A 21526-nucleotide genomic window follows, 5' to 3' on the forward strand; every position below is an offset into this window, starting at 1 on the left:
AATTATAGCTTTCAGTAAAACAAGAAGCAACTGTCAGAGGTGTGTATGTTAAGTCCCTTCTAAACCAGGCTGTAAGTATAATTCATAGAGTGTAGTAGTGATGCAGTGAAGATAAGATCAGACTAGACATTCAAAGCTAAATTTTGCAAAACCTCCATTTTGGTTGTCAGTAGTGCAGCCTGCAGAGACATATCCAGCAGACAGTGTGAGGAGGGGAGTCATCCTTTACTCTCCTGCTTTTCCCATGTCCTACTCCTAATTGCCACAGAGTCCCACTTCTTTTGGCTTTTCACTATTTATGAGCTCTTACTAGCTCTCTCCCCTTCTTACCATTCCACCTATTCACATCTTCCTCATCTGTCTGTAAAGTGCTAACCTCTAACCAACTAGCTTTTATCTTGCTGTATCTATTGTCCATAACAGACGCATCTGTCTAAAACACAATCTAGTTATAGTAGTTCCTTCCATAAAACTTGGTCATGGTTCCCTCTCTATATATAAGATCCACAATATGTACTGGTGCTAGCCTCCTCTCTCACTTCTCCCTTCAATCTAATACACTATATTTTCTATTTTGTTTCACACATGTACTACCCTGTAACTTAGTTCTTTTTGTTATGTTGCCTCCTTGGTCTAAAATGCCCCAAACCCTGCCTGAACCACCTGTACTTGCTAATTACACTTTCCTTGGACTCAGAGAAGATCAACATTCTCCAGGAAACTTTTTAGACATTGTCCATCCCAGCGCACATTCATAGACCCTCTGGATGCTATAACTGCCCTTACTGCATTTCTCTTCACCCTGCTTGAATATGAGCTTCTTAGGGGCGCACTTTGGTTTCCTTTGCCTTCTTAGTCTCATTGCTTTCTACTATCTCAGAGGCATCTCTTTTAGAGAAATAGAACCAGTAGGATATATAAAAAGGTTAATTAAGAGAATGGGCTCACATGATCAGCAGTGCTGAAAAGTCCCACAGCAAGCTGGAGAACCAGGAAAGCAGGAGGTGCAATTCAGTCCAAGTCCACAGATCTGAGAACCTAGAATTCTGATGATTGAGGGCAGGGGAGGATGGATGTCCCACCTCCAGGTCAGAGAGAAAATTTGTCCTTCCTCCACTTGTTCTTTTCCCATTCAGACTTTCATTGGATTAGATGATGCCTTCCCACGTTGGTGAGGGAAGAACTTCTTTGTCTAATGTGCTGTTTCAAACAGTAATCTCTTCTGGAAACAGGCTACCTGTAAAATGGTGTTTCAGGAGGCTGAGACAGGAGGATTGCGAGTTCAAAGCTAGCCTCAGCAACTTAGCAGCAAGATCCTAAGCAGCTCAGGGAGACCCTGTCTCTAAATAAAATACAAAAAAGGGCTGGGGATGTGACTCAGTCGTTGAGTGCCCCAGTGTTCCATCTCCAGTAACAAAAAGAAAACTAGTTGGAGTAAAAATGTTTCTCATAGATAGCAGACGATGAAATGACAAACATGCAATGCTTAGTACATCATGCGAGGCACTTTAATTGTCATTTCAGTGATGTGTGTTGTGTGTGTCAGAATCTTACTGTATCTGCCTTTGTTCTTGCTGCCTACAACTAGCTGTGTAAAATAATTAAAGTTTGAGTTTTTTATACATCTACCTAAATTTTTACAGAGACACAATAAATAATTTTCAACAAATTATAACAGAATATCTGTGACTGTGGTTCAAAAATGTCAGTTGTCTTTTCTAGTTCACTTTAGCAAAACTGGACAAGTGATATATAAGATAAGAAATCTGCATTTAGTTAAAATTCCTTTTTTGTATTAATTCTATGAATCTAATATATATTTGAGAACCAAATCATATATTTACTTTTTTTAATTAAACAGATCCACAATTTACATGATTCTTTCAGACAGTTAACATAATTATTAACCCTCTGGATATGTTTGATGATGCTGAATTTCCTGACAAAATGAATAATATTGAAATATTTCACACCTCACTCCATAAAAATAATACAAATATTAGAACAATTGAGTGAACTGAAGTTAAAAATATAGTCATTCCATTCTACCCCCAAATATGGCATGTTGGCATTTGAAAAAAAAAAAAATGGAAGCAGGAAGGTCTCTCATCATGTTCTCCCATGACACAGGCCATCAACAAACTCTCTGACCAGCCTCAGAGTGTAGCTCAATAGTAGAGTGTTCACCTAGCATGAGCAAGGCACTGGATTCCATTTCTAGTACCGTTTAAAAAAAATACACAGTGTTTCCTCTTTCTTTGGATCTTCATTTCTAAATGGATGTGTGTCATATGAAACTTATATTAAATAAATTTGTATGCTTTTCTCATATTAAATAAATTTGGATGGTTTTCTCTTGTTAAAAATAATATATATATATATATATATATATATATATATATATATATAGTCATCCTTCCATATAAGCAAGTTCAAAAAGAGAAATTCATCTGTACTGAATGCATACCAACTATTTTTCTTTATTCCCAACAATATATTATAACAATTATTAACATAACATTTACATAATATTAGGTATTATAAATAATCTAGAACTGATTTAAAGTACAGGGGAAGACATTCATATATCATATGCAAATAGTCCACCATTTGTATAAAAGACTTAAGAATATGAGGATTTTGGTATCCACAAGGTTCCTAGAACCAATTCCCTACATTTACAGAGGGACCACTGAATTTGGGTAGATGGTGCCCAGCTATAACTACTTTATAATTTAGTCTTGAAATGAATCAGCAGGCATAATTCCTTAAAATAAATTTGCATCTCTGAATTTGATAATTTTCTAACGTGTAAAATAATAACTTTGAAAATGATCAATATACATATTAATGTTACATAATAGAAATTATCATATGCACATGTGACTTTTTATGGACCTATTAGATAATTATTTTAGAATGTAAAATTTAAAATTTTAAGTAAAATTAAAGTAAAAATTTTAAGTATTTAAATAAATGTAAAACATTATAGCTTTCATGTAGACTTTACTGTCAGTAGTACAGGATGAACTTTTTAAAAACTTGCATTAAAAAAATAAACTCTGGGGGCTGGGATATAGCTCAGTTGGTAGAGTGCTTACCTCACATACACAAGGCCCTGGGTTCAATCCCCAGCATCACACACACCTCGAACAAACAAACAAACAAACAAACTCAGGAAAAGAAGGCTTATTTTGTGAATTTGTGCTTTCCATAAATAGAGTTCACCATGTTTGACTTTCTATCAGCACATGAGATCTTTATACAAGAGTCACATGACATTTTGGAGTTCATATGATATCTAGGTATAAAAAGGAATAAAATGATGGATACTTCGTTTAAATCATTTGCTGGAACCATTTCCTTAACTTGCTGATTTGAGAAAAGTGTAATGGTGCATAGTTTCTGACCATTAACCTGGTTATTTGAGTCAAAGCCAAAACTCATAGTGTCAAGGGGCCTTTTGCAGGTTCAATGAGGTTTACTCTAATCCATGATTCTGGTTACAAAACCATGAGTTCATCAACATTTTGAAGAAATACATATTACGAGACCTCCAAAGCTTCACTTGATGCTTTTAAGAACCTTGATTATGTGTGTGATACTTTTGTCAGACTCTGCCAAGATAAGCAAACTGAATCTTTTAGGAGATGGTTCTTCATGACAGATGACAATAACCAGGAAAGGCAAGGTGCTTCATGGGGTGGAGAATATAAGATAGTTACATGCATACATACATTATGCATGTAATTACATATCTATACTTACTTCCTCCTGTATATATTGCTCCCCTTAATGCTGAATTCTAGAGTCAAATTCAAAATGCTTTTATTGTGCCCTTTATTTTATGCTTTTATTGTGCCCTTTATTTTCTTCTCATGGTTGTTTCGTAGTTCAGCTGATGATTGGAAAAATTCAACTGAAATTTAGAGGGGGGAATGAGGAAAAAAGGTTTGTGATTGTAAAAAGAAACACCCCCCCCCGCAAAAAAAAACAAAAAACTCAATATGTGATAGAAACTTTTCAAGTTTCAGTATTTCCAGCTGAGTTCTTTGTGAGCAGACTGAAAGAAAGTAAAATGCCATCAGCCAAGAGGTTTAATGAAGTCCTACCACAGAATTTAACAAGAGAATAATTTGTGAGAATAGCTCCCTCCGTAACTGTTCTGATCCAGTAGTGTAAATAGGAGGCAGAGCTTCACTCCTGCTGGTTTTTGTGTTTTCTTTTTTGTATTTGGTTTGATTGATTCCCAGTATCATTTTGACGTGTGATAACTTGCCATATTTTTTTTTCCAGTAGTAAAGAACTTCTTGTGCTCTTATAACTTAAAATTTCCACCAAAATGATCACTAAAGATGTGATATCCTTTTAGATTTCTTTCACTCATATAAAGGTTTTGGATTACTTTCAGTTATTTCAAATGCACTGATATAAATTGTAAAAATTAATCAAAAGAAAAAGCATTCACCAGGTGATCTTACTACAGAAAATTCGAAACATTCTCTTAATGTATGTGCCGGGCAAATATTTGAAGAAATAAGAAGAGCAGTCAGGTAGAAGAAATAATTGATACATGAGATAATTCGGTGACAAGTAATTACACAGCACCACACTAGTAAATAGTACATCACGGGCCTTTCATTATGGTCTCAGCTTCACTGTGATTTATTCTTCTGTATAACAGTGGATTGGGATTTCTTGTGAGGCAGTTATATACATGTATAACTGAGCAACCATCTTTAGCAGCCAACATTATCAAATAAAGGTGTCAACATGGAAATATGTAATTGAGTTGTGTGGATCTATAAAATCTGAATCACTTGGCCTGAGAATGATATTCAGAGAAATAAATTACATTTTTGCCCTAGTCATTTACAGATAACTGTTTTAAAATGTTAGATTCTCTGCTAACAAGCTCACATAATTTTAAAACATGGAATTATTATGTGAAATTGTTTATCGCTGAATGTAAAAGAAATAAACCTAAATTAATTTCATCTTGCTGTATTTTATCTGAAATTGTTCAGACATCAAGTAATAGAAATTATTTGTTATTTAAATGACAATAATCATAAAGAGAATAATATAGAGTATATTAAGGATGCCTTTTTGTTATGGAAAACCCTGGATAATTCTATACATAAAATGATTGAAAATTGGATTTTTATTCATCCATATGTATTAACTATTTTATTATTTATTTGGCATGATTTTATTTTCCAACAAATTTATGCAGTATTAAAAATAATTTTTAACTGCATTCATTTTTTGTAGATTTAATAAATCTTTCAGCATATTCCAAACATCAGGTCATCATTAAAATAACTAAACTTTAGAATTATGTTAGCATCTGGTGTCCTTTGAGCTTTATTTCAATAATTTAAAAATATGAAGTAATTATTTTTATTTTAAGAGGATTCTGCATAGATTGAAAATGAACATTTTGAAATATCATACCCAAAGTTTGCAAAAACTGATTAAAATACCATGAGCACTTTAATTTGCTTTTAAACTATAATTCTCATGACTTGATAAATAATGTGCCAAAATAAACACACCTGCAGAAAATACTAAAATAGGTATAAGACAAAATATAGCTGAATAATTGCTTTATAACAGATTTATGAGGATAGGAAAATCCATAAATGGTTGTTAATGTTAGCTTTAGGACATTTATTTTGTGTGGTCGATGTTATTAGGAGAGAATTTAGAGCACTGCACAATTAAAGCTGATAGATGGGCCATTTTACAAAGGTGCTTTTAAAAAGTTAACTTAGTGTATGGTAGTCATTTCCAACTGTACTTTTTAGGTTATTAGTTAAAGAGAGGAGGCGCATTTTTAGGCTTTTTACTCTAAAACATGTACATAATCGCTAGATAGAAATGAAAATTTTGGCTTTATTTACATATCTTGGGAATAAATGTGAAATTATGAATCCTGTGCTGGATTTTTGAAACTTTCATGGATGGTAGTCTACAAATCATTTACTTTGGAATTACCTTACAAATGAGAAAAATTAGTTCCCAGGTGTCTTTATATTAAATAGTCAACTTAAATCATGCATACTTAATTTCTTGACTGCATATTTTAAATGTGCAGTGAAAAACAAGGATTTTAAAAGCTGGAGATACTTGAATTCTAATTCTTAATTTCTTGACTATATATTCTGAAAGTTTATAGTGATTGTCCTAAATGATTATATCACATCACATGTTGAAGATGGAATTGGCTTTTTTGACATTGTTGCTAAGAGAAAATAAAATATAACATGAGTTATTTCTTCTCCCAATTTTTTTGTACATATGAAATATGTCTATATAAGTGGAATCATTATGTATGTGTTTATTTAATGTATTACTATGCACATCATACATTCATATTACTTATTACTGATTTGGAGGGAAAAAAAAGTAGAACAAAAATTACATTAAAGTAAGGTTTAAATCTTGAAAAAAAATGGCAGTGTAATAAGAAAAGCGAGATTTTTAAAAGCTGGAGATACTTGAATTTCCAATTCTTTTCTTACCTGATGAGCAGCTTTAAGAAAGCCCCTGAATCTTCACTTTCCAACCTTTGCACATTTGGGATATTGAATTTCTTTGCTAAGAGAATTTCTAATATTTTGGTCTGACATACAGCTAACATTGATAGCTTCTTCTTGTTAAACTGAGAGTTAGAACATGTATGAAATTTATGAAGGATAGAAGACCTGATTATTTCTTGAAAAAAAACATTGGATTTTGAGCTAAGATCTGAAGGGTGAGTAGGAATTAAATAGGGGAAGGGAGAGATTTTGAGGCATAGAACTGGAGGTAAGATGGAGCATGGTGTACTTAAGATCCAAAAGAATGTTTATGAGGCCAGGTTGAGGAAATGAGGGAGGGGGTGGGGGATGGTTTGAGAAGACAGGGAGCATAATGCACAAGACCATGTTAAAGATTTAGCTCTCTGTTTTAAGAGCACTGGATGATATTGAAGGATTTTAAGCACATAAGTTCTATGATCAGTTTAGTTTTGTTTTGCCTTGTTTTGTTTTAATCCCTCTGGTTGCAATGTGAGATTAGATTAGAAAAATGCAAGTCATTAGTTAAGATGAGTGTCATTTGATAGCTTTGCCAGGGTTTGGTATCCAGAAACAGGTGGTTAAAATCACAAGTAGTTACAAAATAAAAGCAATGACCATTGGTAATTAAGTATATCTTTCAGGGAGGATGGAAAAGAAAGCATTCTGATGTGATGCTTTCTAAAGGCTGACTTAGGGAATGTTATCATTAAAATGATGACCCTGAGATCCATGTCAGGTGATATGCACATTGTCATAGATGGCTGGATAGTTTCTTTTGATTCTTGGATTCTTTAATGGACAAATAAATAAATAGAACCATTTAACAACTGTGCTTTTTGGGAAAGTGTGGGTATTTTTAGAAGAGGAAGGAAAGGAAGAAGAGTGTTATTCATCTTTTCTGAGTTCCTGTGACATATCAGGCATTGTTAAGGGTACTTTTATATAAATTGGAAGTGTTTGTTAGTACATATTCTGGACAATTCTTATTTAAACTCTTTCAATAACCTCCAGCAAGGTTTCTCAGCTATTAGTTACTCATCTTAACTAATGACTTGCATTTTTCTAATAACTAATGACTTGCATTTTTCTAATTTTGAGCTAGGGTATTATTTGTGGTGGTGGTGATGGGTTATTTTGTGTATTGTGGGATATTTATTAGAATCCCTGACTTCTGTCCACTTGAGGTAGAGCTACTGGCCGGCCTCTCCCACTTCCTCTCCACTTCAGTTGTGACAGCCAAAATTGTCTCTAGAACTATGAGCTACAGAATAGCATTAGATATTTGAGTGGAGGCGAAAAGTTCATAGCATTTTATGTATCTATTAAATATATTCTAAAAATGCCCTTTTATTCTCTCTATTTTTATGTCTGAAAAATTGAAAGACATAATGACAGGCTTTTATGTTAAACTCAATCTTTTCACTCCCAAAGAAATCATACCTTGTATTAAAGTATCCTAAGAGTTTTAATTGTTAGAGATGTTATCATTCATGAGTTCCTGTGCATATCATTTTTCCATCATCCCAGTGACTGGGTTTTCTCAGTACAAATGTAGATCGTTTCACCACTTGAAAATTTAAGTGTTCCTCTGTTTAACAAAGTTTTTCTTCCAAAAAAGTCTTGTAACTCACTACCTTACATCCATTCATATTCTCGTGGAATGTGGTATTTACAGTACTAGTCTGTCATATTTGTTAATTGAGCCCTGCTATTCAAAAAAACACTATAGATTAAATGGGAAAAAAATCACATCGTGTTAAAGACTTGTTAGAAATTAGCTACTGATGGTGAAAAACTAGTATGTATTAACTAGCAGAAGAATTTCTGAGTCAAGTTTATTTCATTAATAGCCAATTCAACAAAAATGCTGTTCTCTATTGATTAGTAGGATTGCTCTTATCACAGATAAATTTGATTAACTGAATCTTCCATTGAATCATACTAGGAATGTAGCCTAGTTTTATTATTTTAGAGCCAAGACCTCTGATAGACTTCTGACTTATTGCTAACAGTGAAGAATTTCTATATTTAATTCATAAGGACAGATTCAAATACGTTTGCCAATATGCCTCAAATATTAAAATCTCATTGTGAAAATACCAAAATCTTAATCATAATAGTGTCATCATTGATGCAAATATTTCATTTACTTGGAATTTTCTGATGTGTCCTGAATTTATCATAGGATCCACATCTGTAAAGTACTTCTTCAATTTAAGATGACATTATCTGAAAAGAATGTTCTTGAGGACTTTTTTCCTTGTAGAATATGCAGTTTAATATTTGTAATCAGAAAGGAAGCTACCAGGGCAGAGGGAGGTATCAGTTGCCCTGCTTTCCCTCTGAATGACCACATTCTTAAGACACTAGCACTGAAAGCACTTTAAGATTCAACTTCCCTTTGCCAGACAGGGTTATATTTAAACCAAGTTGGCCAAATGGAAATAAATCCCATTTTAAAGACCTCTAGAGACATCACAGTTGGCAACCAGTTCGTGGTTCACTGACCTTTATTGTTAACTGCTTCTTTTCTACACTTTGCCTAGGATGTTCTTGCTATTATTTAGGCCCATTATCTTTTCTTCTGGCCTAAGTGTTTGTCAAAATTGGCTGCTTTCTCTGTTTATTAAACCTAATCTGGAGACTTCTGAAGGATCTATGGAGCTGACTTCTTTTCTTCAGACCCGAAAAGTCTTTCCTCCAACTCTTGTATAATTTATTTTCAAACATTTATCATCTTTTGGACTCATGCCTCCTGAATATGACAAGCAGATGGAAGGAATATGAGGCATCTTCTCTGCCTCCCTAATCTCCTTGCTTCTCTTTCCCCCTCCCAACCCTTCCTTGTATTTTTTCCTAGCTTGTCTATTCAAAGATTATTGTCTGAAAGTATATACTCTTAGATTATAGAATATCTCAAAATAATTAAATAATAAAGAGGCTTTTGATACTACATTCAAAAAAGGAAGAGAATCTTAGAGCATCTTTTTATTCTGTGTATGTGTGTGTGTGTGTGTGTGTGTGTGTGAGAGAGAGAGAGAGAGAGAGAGAGAGAGAAAGAGAGACTGACCAGTGGGAGAAGGATGCTAAATTCTCCCAAATTTTTTAAACAGTTTAAAAAAAAACTATTATTTAATTATATAATAATATTTATATATCTTCCAATACTTTACACAGTTATTGTTTTTCCTTTTTAGACTCAAAAGGTACTATAGAATTTTACAATGTTATACCTTATATGCATGATGTGAATTTATGCATAACACATATTTCAGGCTTTGCTTTACTCCCTCTTCCTTCCCCACCAAAAAAGAGGAATGTAGGTGAAAACAGTATATTTTTATTTAAATTCAGCCTCATGGCAAATTTTCTAATCCTTCACCCCTTCTAAATTCTCTTCTAAACTAAGAAAATTTAGAGCTATCACTGTAGATACTGCACATTGTTGCTAGATTAAGAAAAAAAACAGTAAATTTTACTCTTTTTAAGAATGTATATTCACAGCTGGGGTTGTAGCTTAGTGGTAGAATGCTTGCCTAACACATGTGAGGCACTGGGTTTATGGGTTTGATGCTCAGCACCACATAAAAATAATCAATAAAATAAAGGTATTGTGTTCATCTACAACTAAAAAAAATTAAAAATATATATTCACTTTTTAAAGGTATTTTACCTGCCTATTTATGTATTCACTTTACAAAGTATTTTTGCCAAAACATAATTTTTTTCTCATATTCTAAAAGTGATAACTATTTTATTCAATTTATAATGATTACAAGTGATGGAAGGGTGAAAATTGGTTTACCCTTAAAAGATTGCATTACTTTTCATTGCAAAAGGGCAAACATTTCAAGCAGCTTTAAGTCTGCATTATCACTTCTTAGCTTTCCAGGCTTTTAAAGACTTCAGCTAACTATTCTCAAAGTTTTTTTATATCATGAGGAATTCTTTAAAAACATATTTCATATGTGTATGTAGTAAGTATTAGGTTAAACAGCTCTTAAAAGTTTAAGTGTAAAATCAAATCTATTCTGTGTCCTATTGCATGTGGCTCTCTACTAACTGATAAGTCAGTAGGAGAATTTGTACAGAGACATGATTTAGTCCAGAGACCTGGAAGCCAGTCTTGGCTTAATTAACCATCTGTGAACTTGAGAAAGTTATTTAACAATTGAGGTTCTCTGTCTTCTCATGCAGAAAGAATGAGGGTTAGACTCTTTAAGTTCTAAGGACTCTTCCAGTACCAGCATTTTATAGTTTTATTGTTTTATTAGAAGTAGAGACAGACAAGCTTTTCCTCTTTGTTAGAGTGAAGGGAACAGGTTAGATGTGCTCTGAACCTTTAAAGTGGAAAGGACAGTGGAGGGGAGCTAGCCTAAGGGTGGGAGTTGAGGTCCCCCATGAACCCAGAACTTCAGAGTTAGGATTACAGATAAGCAGATTCCAAGCCACTCTCCTTTTTCCTGTGTCTTTCTGATATAATCAACTGGACAATAATGGGCACTGACCATTTTATAGAAGTGTTCCTGTTCTCTGTATGAAAAGAGAATCTTTTTACCTGACCCTAGGAGAAATGTAGATACAGGGGAAATAGGTGAAAAAAAAATTAAGTAAGTTTATATAATGTGGTCTTTAGGACAGAAGTGAGGGATGAAAATTTCCTTCCGGTGAGTAAAGGGATTTTATGTGGAGGATTTATTGGCTTTTATTTGTTTACTGAAGCTGGCACAGTTGCAAAGGGATGTTAATCTGTGAGCAGACAGGTTTTCATTGAGACAGGAAACATCATTTCCTGATAATCTTGGTTGTTAAAAGCTTAAATGATCATTCAAGATAGTCTTCTCAACAATCTCTGATGTTTAAGAAGCTTCTATGTTAAAGGATGTGCTTACCTAACTTTTAAGATTCTTAACAGACTAAAAGTTGTCATTGATATGATATGCAAATGTAATAGTCTGAATTTCTTATATTGGATTTTAATTAATAAAATTATTCTAATGCTGTGACCCAATTGTAGTTAAAAACTCTACATAAGGAAAGAGATATATTAAAAGTTTTAAAGTTGCTGCTTTCCAGTGATTATCTTGTTTTTTCCTATATCATATATTTTTTAAATATTTAAGGAATTTTAAATTACAAAAATAGGTAAAAAAAAATTAGGAATTATTTTTTCTAGTCTTCTGACTTAACTACATTAGTATAATGGGATCAAACTTATTTTCACCAATTAAGCCAAAAATAATTTCACAATTTTTGTTGATTCAAAGAAAAACTTTATTTTGACAGTTCATAAGATACTCTTGTATTAAATGTTTCTTCCTGTCATTTAACAGATACTATTGTTAAAGTATTATGAAATGTGAAAATGCCTACCTCCTCTATGGTTTTGAGTCTAGTTATGAAAGCTAGTGATAAAATAAATGTTAAGCCTGAGTAATAAGATTTTAAAAAACTTTTTTCTAATTGAATGAGTGAAAATTATGCTAAATTTTTACTTTAGAATAAAAAATAAAGAGAAATTATTTCACTCATTTTTATTCTTGGAATGTGTGATTTAAAATGTGTTTTTGATTTACCTTAACATTTTGCATGTATTTGCCATATCTGCCATTTTATGGCATATGTGCATATATAGCAAATATATAACAGAGAACCTTGCCTCTGTTTTATAAGTCTACAATTTCACAGCATAAGCCCTTCATTTTTTTATTTAAACTACAGGAATATATAGTAAGTCTAATTAATTTTGAGTTACTAGCAGATATGAGAGTTATTTATTTGAAGTAAATGTAGTGTGGGTTTTGACTCTACTATTATGGAAAAGTACTGCATTTAACAGTAATTATATGTATTTTTAAAATAAAAGAATTGTTTTGCATTAGTTTGAACATATATAATTTGAGCTTTCTATATTAAAATGCCCAATGTTTCAGCACTAAAATTAAGTAAGGTGATTTTGACATATATCTAAGGTTATAAAAGTTTTTTCTGATCTTGTAATTTACTCACATTTTTTCTATAGATCTTCTCATCTACAATATGCAAAAATTTAAGTGAAACATTTTTAAATATCTTTCCTGATTGACTTATAATCATGGACCAATAGCATCTTTTCCGTGTTAGAAACTCAGGCCACACCCCTGACCCATGTAACCATAATCTGTATTTTAACCAGATTGTCTGATGATTTGTATGTTTATTCACATGTGAAAGCATGATCTGAATGGAATATTATTGGTAGCATGAATCTTTTAAAAACTAATCTGTTGATGGAGTTATGGGTTTTAACATTCCTTATCTTTAAAAGATGGTCAATTTTGATCTCTGTATAGCCTTAGTGGCTAAGTTTTATAGTGTTTTTAAATCCATTACACATATAGTTATCTAACCTGTCATCTGGTAGCAAAATGTAGAGTCATTGAAAAATGTTTTATAATTTCATGGTTACCATCAATCGTAGTTCTGCCATTTAATCATAGTAAAGGTTTGAAGATTTGTTTCTATTTTTCTAAAATTATTCATAATTACACTTGAAATGCTAACAAATTTTCATCCATAGTGTGCTTATTATATCCAAATATTAACATGTTTTTTATTTTACATTAATAGAAGGATCATTGTTAAGTCAAATCTTATACTTTTTCTGTTTCATTTTATGTTTCCTTAATTTTATTTATTCCATGTTTTCTTTTTTTTTGTTTTGTTTTAGTTGGGTCTGGTAAGTTGACATTTTATTCGTCATCTTCTAATCACCGTGTCACTGTGACTGGAACTTCTCTTCCCCTTTCCATCCATACCCTTCCATGTCCTTCAACCAATCAGCCTCCATGTTTCACTTGTCATTGGCCACAAAGACAGACTGCACAGAATAAAGTCTGCAGGAAGTATGGGTAACTGGCAAAGAGTAAAGGTAATGGGGTTGCTAACTTTATGTCTTTATTAAATCATGTATGATCTGCATCCTTTATTTTCTTCTGTCCTTAAATAAGTGATAAGTGCTAGGATTGATTGATTAAGTACTATTTCAATTTACATCTTACAAGATTAAACAAACAAACAAAATATATGTCTAGAGAATAATTTGGTTTTTTCCCCCTTCAAAATATTTATTAATTCATGCATGTCTAGGTTTTCATAGCTATAAGTCAGTAATAGTATTAAAGTTCTGTTGGTGAATAGCCTTTGCACTACAAGCTTTCTTGCATTCATTTTCATTTATGTGTCAGATTCATTTCATTTTATATGAAATAACTACATGGTTTATCCACAGTTTATCAAATTTATTTTAATAAACATTTGTCCCTCTATAAATAAAGCGTCCTCATGTTTCTAAGCACTTACATTAGGAGAAGGTTCTTTTATTCTGTAAGCTTCTAGAACACCATTTTTAGAGAATTTTACATGAATATGGTATGCTAAAGGGTATGTCACCCTAAAAGGTTCTCTCTCACTATTCTATAAGCTAAAAATTGACACAAATATTACTGAAATGACATTCCGTATTGATGCAGATAGGATGGACTGCTCAATAATTGTGATGCTGTCAATGGCTGTTTGGGAAAAAAAAATTGCTTTCTTTATGATATCATATATACAAAATTATAGTTGGACTAAAAATTAAAAATAAAAATAATAAGGGCATTAAAGTATGGGTGCAATTGGAGTTGAATATTTATGTAATGTATTATATTCTATACATATGTAATGGTATACTACACAATACCATTATCAAATCATTTTATTGATACAATAACAAAAATATTGCCTAAACAGATTAGAAGGAGTATTAACAAAATGAAAAAAGATATTTATAACTGATATGAAAAGTTTTATCTTACCAACAGTTCTTAGAAATCAGAAATAAAATATAAATAAACATATGAACATAATATCCAAAACAAATAGAGCAGAACCCTCTGAACTGGGGCCAGAGAATCAGCAGCAATAAGTACATGAGCCACCTCTGAATCAGGAAGTGCTTGAGGAGATACCTGTGTCCTGTTCTCAGAGGCAGAAAGGTAATGTGAAGACAAATGCTTAAACTCACAAAGGTAAAAATACTAATGAAGAGGAAAGTCTATTCTGAGGTTGGCAATGATGTTAATGTTCAGTGTTGGTAAAATTTGGGAGAAAAGGCAATTTGTGTGCTATTAGTGAAAATCTCAGTTGATTAAAAGTATTCCTGAGCACAACTGAGCTATTTTTTTTAATTTTTTTTATTTTTTAATTTTTTATTGTGGATTGTTCAAAACATTACAAATTTCTTGACATATCATATTCGACACTTTGATTCAAGTGGGTTATGAACTCCCACCTTCACCCCATGCACAGATTGCAGAATCACATCAGTTACACATCCATTGATTTACAAATTGCCATACTAGTGTCTGTTGTGCTCCACTGCCTTTCCCATCCTCCACCCTCCTCCCTCCCCACCTCTCCCCTCCCCTCCCCTCCTCTCTCTCTACCTCCTCCACTGTATAACCCTGAGGGTCTCCTTCCATTACCATGCAATTTCCCTTCTCTCTCCCTTTCCCTCCCACCTCTCATCCCTGTTAAATGTTAATCTTCTTCTCCTGCTCTTCGTCCCTACTCTGTTCTTAGTTACTCTCCTTATATCAAAGAAGACATTTGGCATTTGTTTTTTAGGGATTGGCTAGCTTCACTTAGCATAATCTGCTCTAATGCCATCCATTTCCCTGTAAATTCTATGATTTTGTCATTTTTTAATGCAGAGTAATACTCCATTGTGTATAAATGCCACATTTTTTTTATCCATTCGTCTATTGAAGGGCATCTAGGTTGGTTCCACAGTCTTGCTATTGTGAATTGTGCTGCTATGAACATCGATGTAGCAGTGTCCCTGTAGCATGCTCTTTTTAGGTCTTTAGGGAATAGACCAAGAAGGGGAATAGCTGGGTCAAATGGTGGCTCCATTCCCAGCTTTCCAAGAAATCTCCATACTGCTTTCCAAATTGGCTGCACCAATTTGCAGTCCCACCAGCAATGTACAAGTGTACCCTTTTCCCCACATCCTCGCCAGCACTTGTTGTTGTTTGACTTCATAATGGCTGCCAATCTTACTGGAGTGAGATGGTATCTTAGGGTGGTTTTGATTTGCATTTCTCTGACAGCTAGAGATGGTGAGCATTTTTTCATGTACTTGTTGATTGACTGTATGTCCTCCTCTGAGAAGTGTCTGTTCAGGTCCTTGGCCCATTTGTTGATTGGGTTGTTTGTTCTCTTATTGTCTAATTTTTTGAGTTCTTTGTATACTCTGGATATTAGGGCTCTATCTGAAGTGTGAGGAGTAAAGATTTGTTCCCAGGGTGTAGGCTCCCTATTTACCTCTCTTATTGTTTCTTTTGCTGAGAAAAAACTTTTTAGTTTGAGTAAGTCCCATTTGTTGATTCTAGTTATTAACTTTTGTGCTATGGGTGTCCTATTGAGGAATTTGGAGCCCGACCCCACAGTATGTAGATCGTAGCCAACTTTTTCTTCTATCAGACGGCGTGTCTCTGATTTGATATCAAGCTCCTTGATCCATTTTGAATTAACTTTTGTGCATGGCGAGAGAAAGGGATTCAGTTTCATTTTGTTGCATATGGATTTCCAGTTTTCCCAGCACCATTTGTTGAAGATGCTATCCTTCCTCCATTGCATGCTTTTAGCCCCTTTATCAAATATAAGATAGTTGTAGTTTTGTGGATTGGTTTCTGTGTCCTCTATTCTGTACCATTGGTCCACCCGCCTGTTTTGGTACCAGTACCATGCTGTTTTTGTTACTATTGCTCTGTAGTATAGTTTGAAGTCTGGTATCGCTATACCGCCTGATTCACACTTCCTGCTTAGCATTGTTTTTGCTATTCTGGGTCTTTTATTTTTCCATATGAATTTCATGATTGCTTTCTCTATTTCTACAAGAAATGCCGTTGGGATTTTGATTGGCATTGCATTAAACCTATAGAGAACTTTTGGTAATATCGCCATTTTGATGATGTTAGTTCTGCCTATCCATGAACAGGGTATATTTTTCCATCTTCTAAGATCTTCTTCTATTTCTCTCTTTAGGGTTCTGTAGTTTTCATTGTATAAGTCTTTCACCTCTTTTGTTAGGTTGATTCCCAAGTATTTTATTTTTTTTGAAGATATTGTGAATGGAGTGGTTGTCCTCATTTCCATTTCAGAGGATTTGTCGCTGATATACAGGAATGCCTTTGATTTATGCGTGTTGATTTTATATCCTGCCACTTTGCTGAATTCATTTATTAGCTCTAATAGTTTCTTTGTAGAGCCTTTTGGGTCTGCTAGGTATAGAATCATATCATCTGCAAATAGTGATAATTTAAGTTCTTCTTTTCCTATTTTGATGCCTTTAATTTCTTTCGTCTGTCTAATTGCTCTGGCCAGTGTTTCGAGAACTATGTTGAACAGAAGTGGAGAGAGAGGGCATCCCTGTCTTGTTCCAGATTTTAGAGGGAATGCCTTCAGTTTTTCTCCATTCAGAATGATGCTAGCCTGAGGCTTAGCATAGATTGCTTTTACAATATTGAGGTATGTTCCTGTTATCCCTAGTTTTTCTAGAGTTTTGAACATAAAGGGATGCTGTACTTTGTCGAATGCTTTTTCCGCATCTATCGAGATGATCATATGGTTCTTATTTTTAAGTCTATTGATGTGGTGAATAACATTTATTGATTTCCGTATATTGAACCAGCCTTGCATCCCAGGGATGAATCCTACTTGATCATGGTGTACAATTTTTTTGATATGTTTTTGTATCCGATTCGCCAGAATTTTATTGAGGATTTTTGCATCTAGGTTCATTAGAGATATTGGTCTGTAGTTTTCTTTCTTTGAAGTGTCTTTGTCTGGTTTAGGTATCAGGGTGATGTTGGCCTCATAGAATGAATTTGGAAGTTCTCCCTCCTTTTCTATTTCCTGAAGTAGCTTGAAAAGTATTGGTATTAGTTCTTCTTTAAAGGTTTTGTAAAATTCTGCTGTATACCCATCCGGACCTGGGCTTTTCTTAGTTGGTAGTCTTTTTATGGTTTCTTCTATTTCCTCAATTGATATTGGTCTGTTTAGGTTGTCTATATCCTCCTGACTCAATCTGGGCAGATCATATGACTTAAGAAATTTATCTATGCCTTCACTATCTTCTAATTTATTGGAGTATAAGGATTCAAAATAGTTTTTGATTATCTTCTGTATTTCTGAAGTGTCTGTTGTGATATTGCCTTTTTCATCCCGTATGCTAGTAATTTGAGTTCTCTCTCTTCTTCTCTTCGCTAGCATGGCTAAGGGTCTGTCGATTTTTTAATATGCTCTAGACCTTTGCATATTTTCAGACTTTGTAATTTTGCCTCTAGGAAATGATCTTGAATATCTTTAGGAGAAGGGTGTTAATCTTACACCATCTTTAAAAGTGAAAATGAGAAGAGTCTAAGAGTGGTTAAATAATTTAAGATAATTTGTAAATTGGTTATTGTAGAGTCATTAAAATGATATTATAGGAAAATATTTTAAAGCCAGTTTGCCTGGTAGAATTATAAGTAGCTTTTCTGTTTTTCCCTCTTTGTCCAACTTTTCAAATTTTCAACACTGAATATATATGACATTGTCAATATGATTATGCGTATTTGATTATAGAAAGTTTCAATATTTTATCCTTCAGAAAACTCCAATATATCCTCATAAAATTCAAGTAGATGCATTTGATTAATGGCCTCAGTCTAGATTGGTAAACATGATAGATTGATAAATAGAAGCAAATTTAGTCCATGAATTTTTTTTTTCTTAGAGATATGGCTACATCTGACATCTAATGTGCAAGTAGAGGATTTTTGTATTTTTTTATTTTTTGGAGACAGGGTTTTGCTACATTGCCCAGGCTGGCCTCGAACTCCTGGTCTCAAGGCATTTCTCCTTCCTCAGCCTGCTAAGTAGCTGGAACACCCTGTGTGTCACTGAGGCTGGCTGAAGAGGATTTTTAAAAGCTTTGTTTCTGAGACATGTCTTGTGGCTGATGTCACTGTTGATGTTGGCTTGAGAATATGCCTACAAAATACAGTAAATTCATTTCCAGGCAAAGATCCTGTGTAGAAGGATCGCTTCAGGATAAATGTAGTTAGCATGAGGGTTTGTATGCCTTGTTCCCCACCAAGTCTTTGAGGTTTTGAAGAGAGCTGGCATTTTATAAAAGAAACACAGATTCTGGCACACATTCTTAGACATGCTCCTGAGATTTAGGAAAGAGACCACCCGAAGCTTTTGCTTGACTAAGTGGTTTGAACATTTATATTTTCCTACTCAAATTCCCTTCATATTGGAAAGTCATATTCTCCCACTCATCTGATTAATCACTTGGTTTTCTTTCATTGTAAGACACCAAACTCTAGTCTAGGTTTAGTTTATTATCCATTCAGTCCTTTCAATTTCTTGGTCTGATTTCTGTGTCAATTATTCCAACCCTTAAGTGAGGAATAAAATGCTCCTGTATGGATTTGTACTGGAGGAAAATCCCGAAAGGATGATGTACATGCCTATTATTATACCTGGGTAATGATAGTGTTTGTTAAATTCATGAGTAAACCACTCAATTACAATCACAGTTTAAAAAAATTATAAGCTAGAACTTCACCATTACCAAACTGAACTTAAACTGTATCTTCTAACTTTGTATTTTCTTCCCTATAAGTTAGAGGACATTTGAAAGCATTTGACCTGATTTTTCAGGTCTCCTATAATTTTCTAGTCAAATGGTATAATTTCTACTAAACCTCAATTTTCTTTAAAAAAAAAAAAAAAGAAAGCATAGAAGAAAGCACACTAATCTAGAAGTTAGGAGATCTAATTACTTTCTTCAGTTTTGCCATAATACAATCTCAGAAAAGTCATTTTACATTTCATTTTTAAGGGATTTTATATTTTAAATATATTTATAAATAACGTACCTATTAAATAGACTTTAGTGTTTTTTAATGACATATATTTAAGTACCCAGAGTAAAGGGCATGTCAACTATTTTTTATAAATGCATAAGTTTATAAGTGTATTATATAATACATACTATACATATATTATACATTTGCTGCAGTTGACTAGAAAATATTCAACAAGAGAAAGAATCTTACTGAATACTAACTTTTAGTAACAAAGAAGTGAGCAGAATGGTGACATTTGCAGTCTAATCTGAATATAATTTTTGATTCATATTTACTTTGGGGAGTTACCTTAAGTGATGACTGACATAAGTAACTGAAAATACTTTTAAAGAAAATACTTTTAAAGAAAACTTTAGAAATAATGAAAAATCCTTAAAAAGTGTATTAGAATAATCCTGTCCTATATAAACTGCTAAATGTCTGGCTTGAAACATTTGTTCACTTGAATTTGAACTGAGACAAGAGAGAAGAATAATTAGGTGTGTCAGACAGCCAGCTGATAAGAATTGGATTAGGAAAGTGTAAACAATAGGTAAAAGAATCTAAATTCAGTACATATTTTTCCATCCTCAAAACTCAGCCCCAAAACAAGATTTTTTTTTTTGTTTTCTTTTTTTGGGCCAGGATTGCTTGGTCAGCACACCTAATGTTTCCAACTGCCATTGCGCCCAATGTAATTGACACAATTTTCTGACACTCTACTTACCGCTGGATGAAGTGGCCATTTAAGTCTGTATAAATCAAACAGTTTGGACAAAGCTGGCAGTATTTATAATGTCAGGATGAGCAGATGTTTCAAATTTGCCCTCATTTCCATGTATATTCTGTTTGAACATGCCCTTGCCTATGTAAATGAAGGAAGCATTTGACTGCACTATTGCTTTAAATTCATTTCTATTCAAGTAACTGGACTGAAGATTTGAAATGATTATAATTTGCCTGGTAGCATTTCAGGAGCTTTTGAGTTAAATTGAAGTAATTTCAGGACCTGCCTGCATCAGAAGGTCCTTGTGTATATGATTAAAGTTCATTCACCTTTAAGCACCTCTGAATGAGAAAAGATAATATTTATTCATACATATTTCAGGTACTCTTTGAATGTAAAGGGTCAAAATGTAGCTCAAGAATTATCTAACATTTAGAAGGTTAATCTTAGGAGGTCAAGTCATTAAAAAAAAAAAAAACCCTTTTCATAATACAACTCTATTTCATTCTATAAATATGCACTTAACAGTTTAACTTAAAATTACGGGTGAAAATTGGTCCATTATTAGTAGTGTACATAATGTGTTGTATAAAATAAAGGCAGCACTTGGGTTATCAGGAAGCTGCCTCAAAGTTGGGATCTTAACTGCATGCTTCTGAGTCAAAGTAATTTTTTCATCTCCTTTAGAACCTCCACATTTTGTTGTGAAACCTCGTGACCAGGTTGTTGCCTTAGGACGAACTGTGACTTTTCAGTGTGAAGCAACAGGAAACCCTCAACCAGCTATTTTTTGGAGGAGAGAAGGGAGTCAGGTACAACCTTTTACTAGTTTTGTTTTTGTTTGTTTGTTTGTTTGTTTTTAATCAGTAGAAATGGGGGCCTGTTCTATGAGAAGAAAAACCAATGTGTGATGTAGTTATCCAGCTGTTCCATTAAGAGAATCCAGAAACTGGTTCCTCTCAGAATGAGAGGAGGCAAGCTATTTTCCATGCCTTAATTCTCAAAGCAGTGTTTTCCTGCTTCCATTTGGTACACAGGGTGGTATATAGAAGTCACCGTTGTATCATGTAAGTGTTATTTTTATTTCTACTTCAGAAATATTAAGAAAAACTACTCTTTTTCTACATAATTGAATTAGCATTTCTAGTATTCAAATATCTAGAATTAAAAAATTAAGTTCCAAATTTTCAATTCTATGAATATTTTAACAAAATTATCACAGGTGAAAATAAGTTAAAAATCATAATTGATAACTTTTGTATATTTCTTTTTTTTTTTTTTTTTTTTTTTTTTTTTTTTTTTTTTTT

At 33.2% G+C, this 21526-nt stretch overlaps 1 protein-coding gene across 1 annotated transcript in view; it reads left to right on the forward strand.

Moving 5' to 3' along the window:
• Positions 1 to 21526, forward strand: part of Robo1 (roundabout guidance receptor 1) — a 1050317-nt gene that overhangs the window by 945578 nt on the left and 83213 nt on the right. Inside the window, exon 9 of the mRNA XM_048803857.1 lies at positions 20907 to 21070. Within this exon, the coding sequence (XP_048659814.1) occupies positions 20907 to 21070 (164 nt within the window). The remainder of the gene's footprint in view (positions 1 to 20906; positions 21071 to 21526) is intronic.

Source organism: Marmota marmota, unplaced genomic scaffold (assembly GCF_001458135.2).
Source record: "Marmota marmota marmota unplaced genomic scaffold, marMar, whole genome shotgun sequence".
NCBI lineage: Eukaryota > Metazoa > Chordata > Mammalia > Rodentia > Sciuridae > Marmota > Marmota marmota.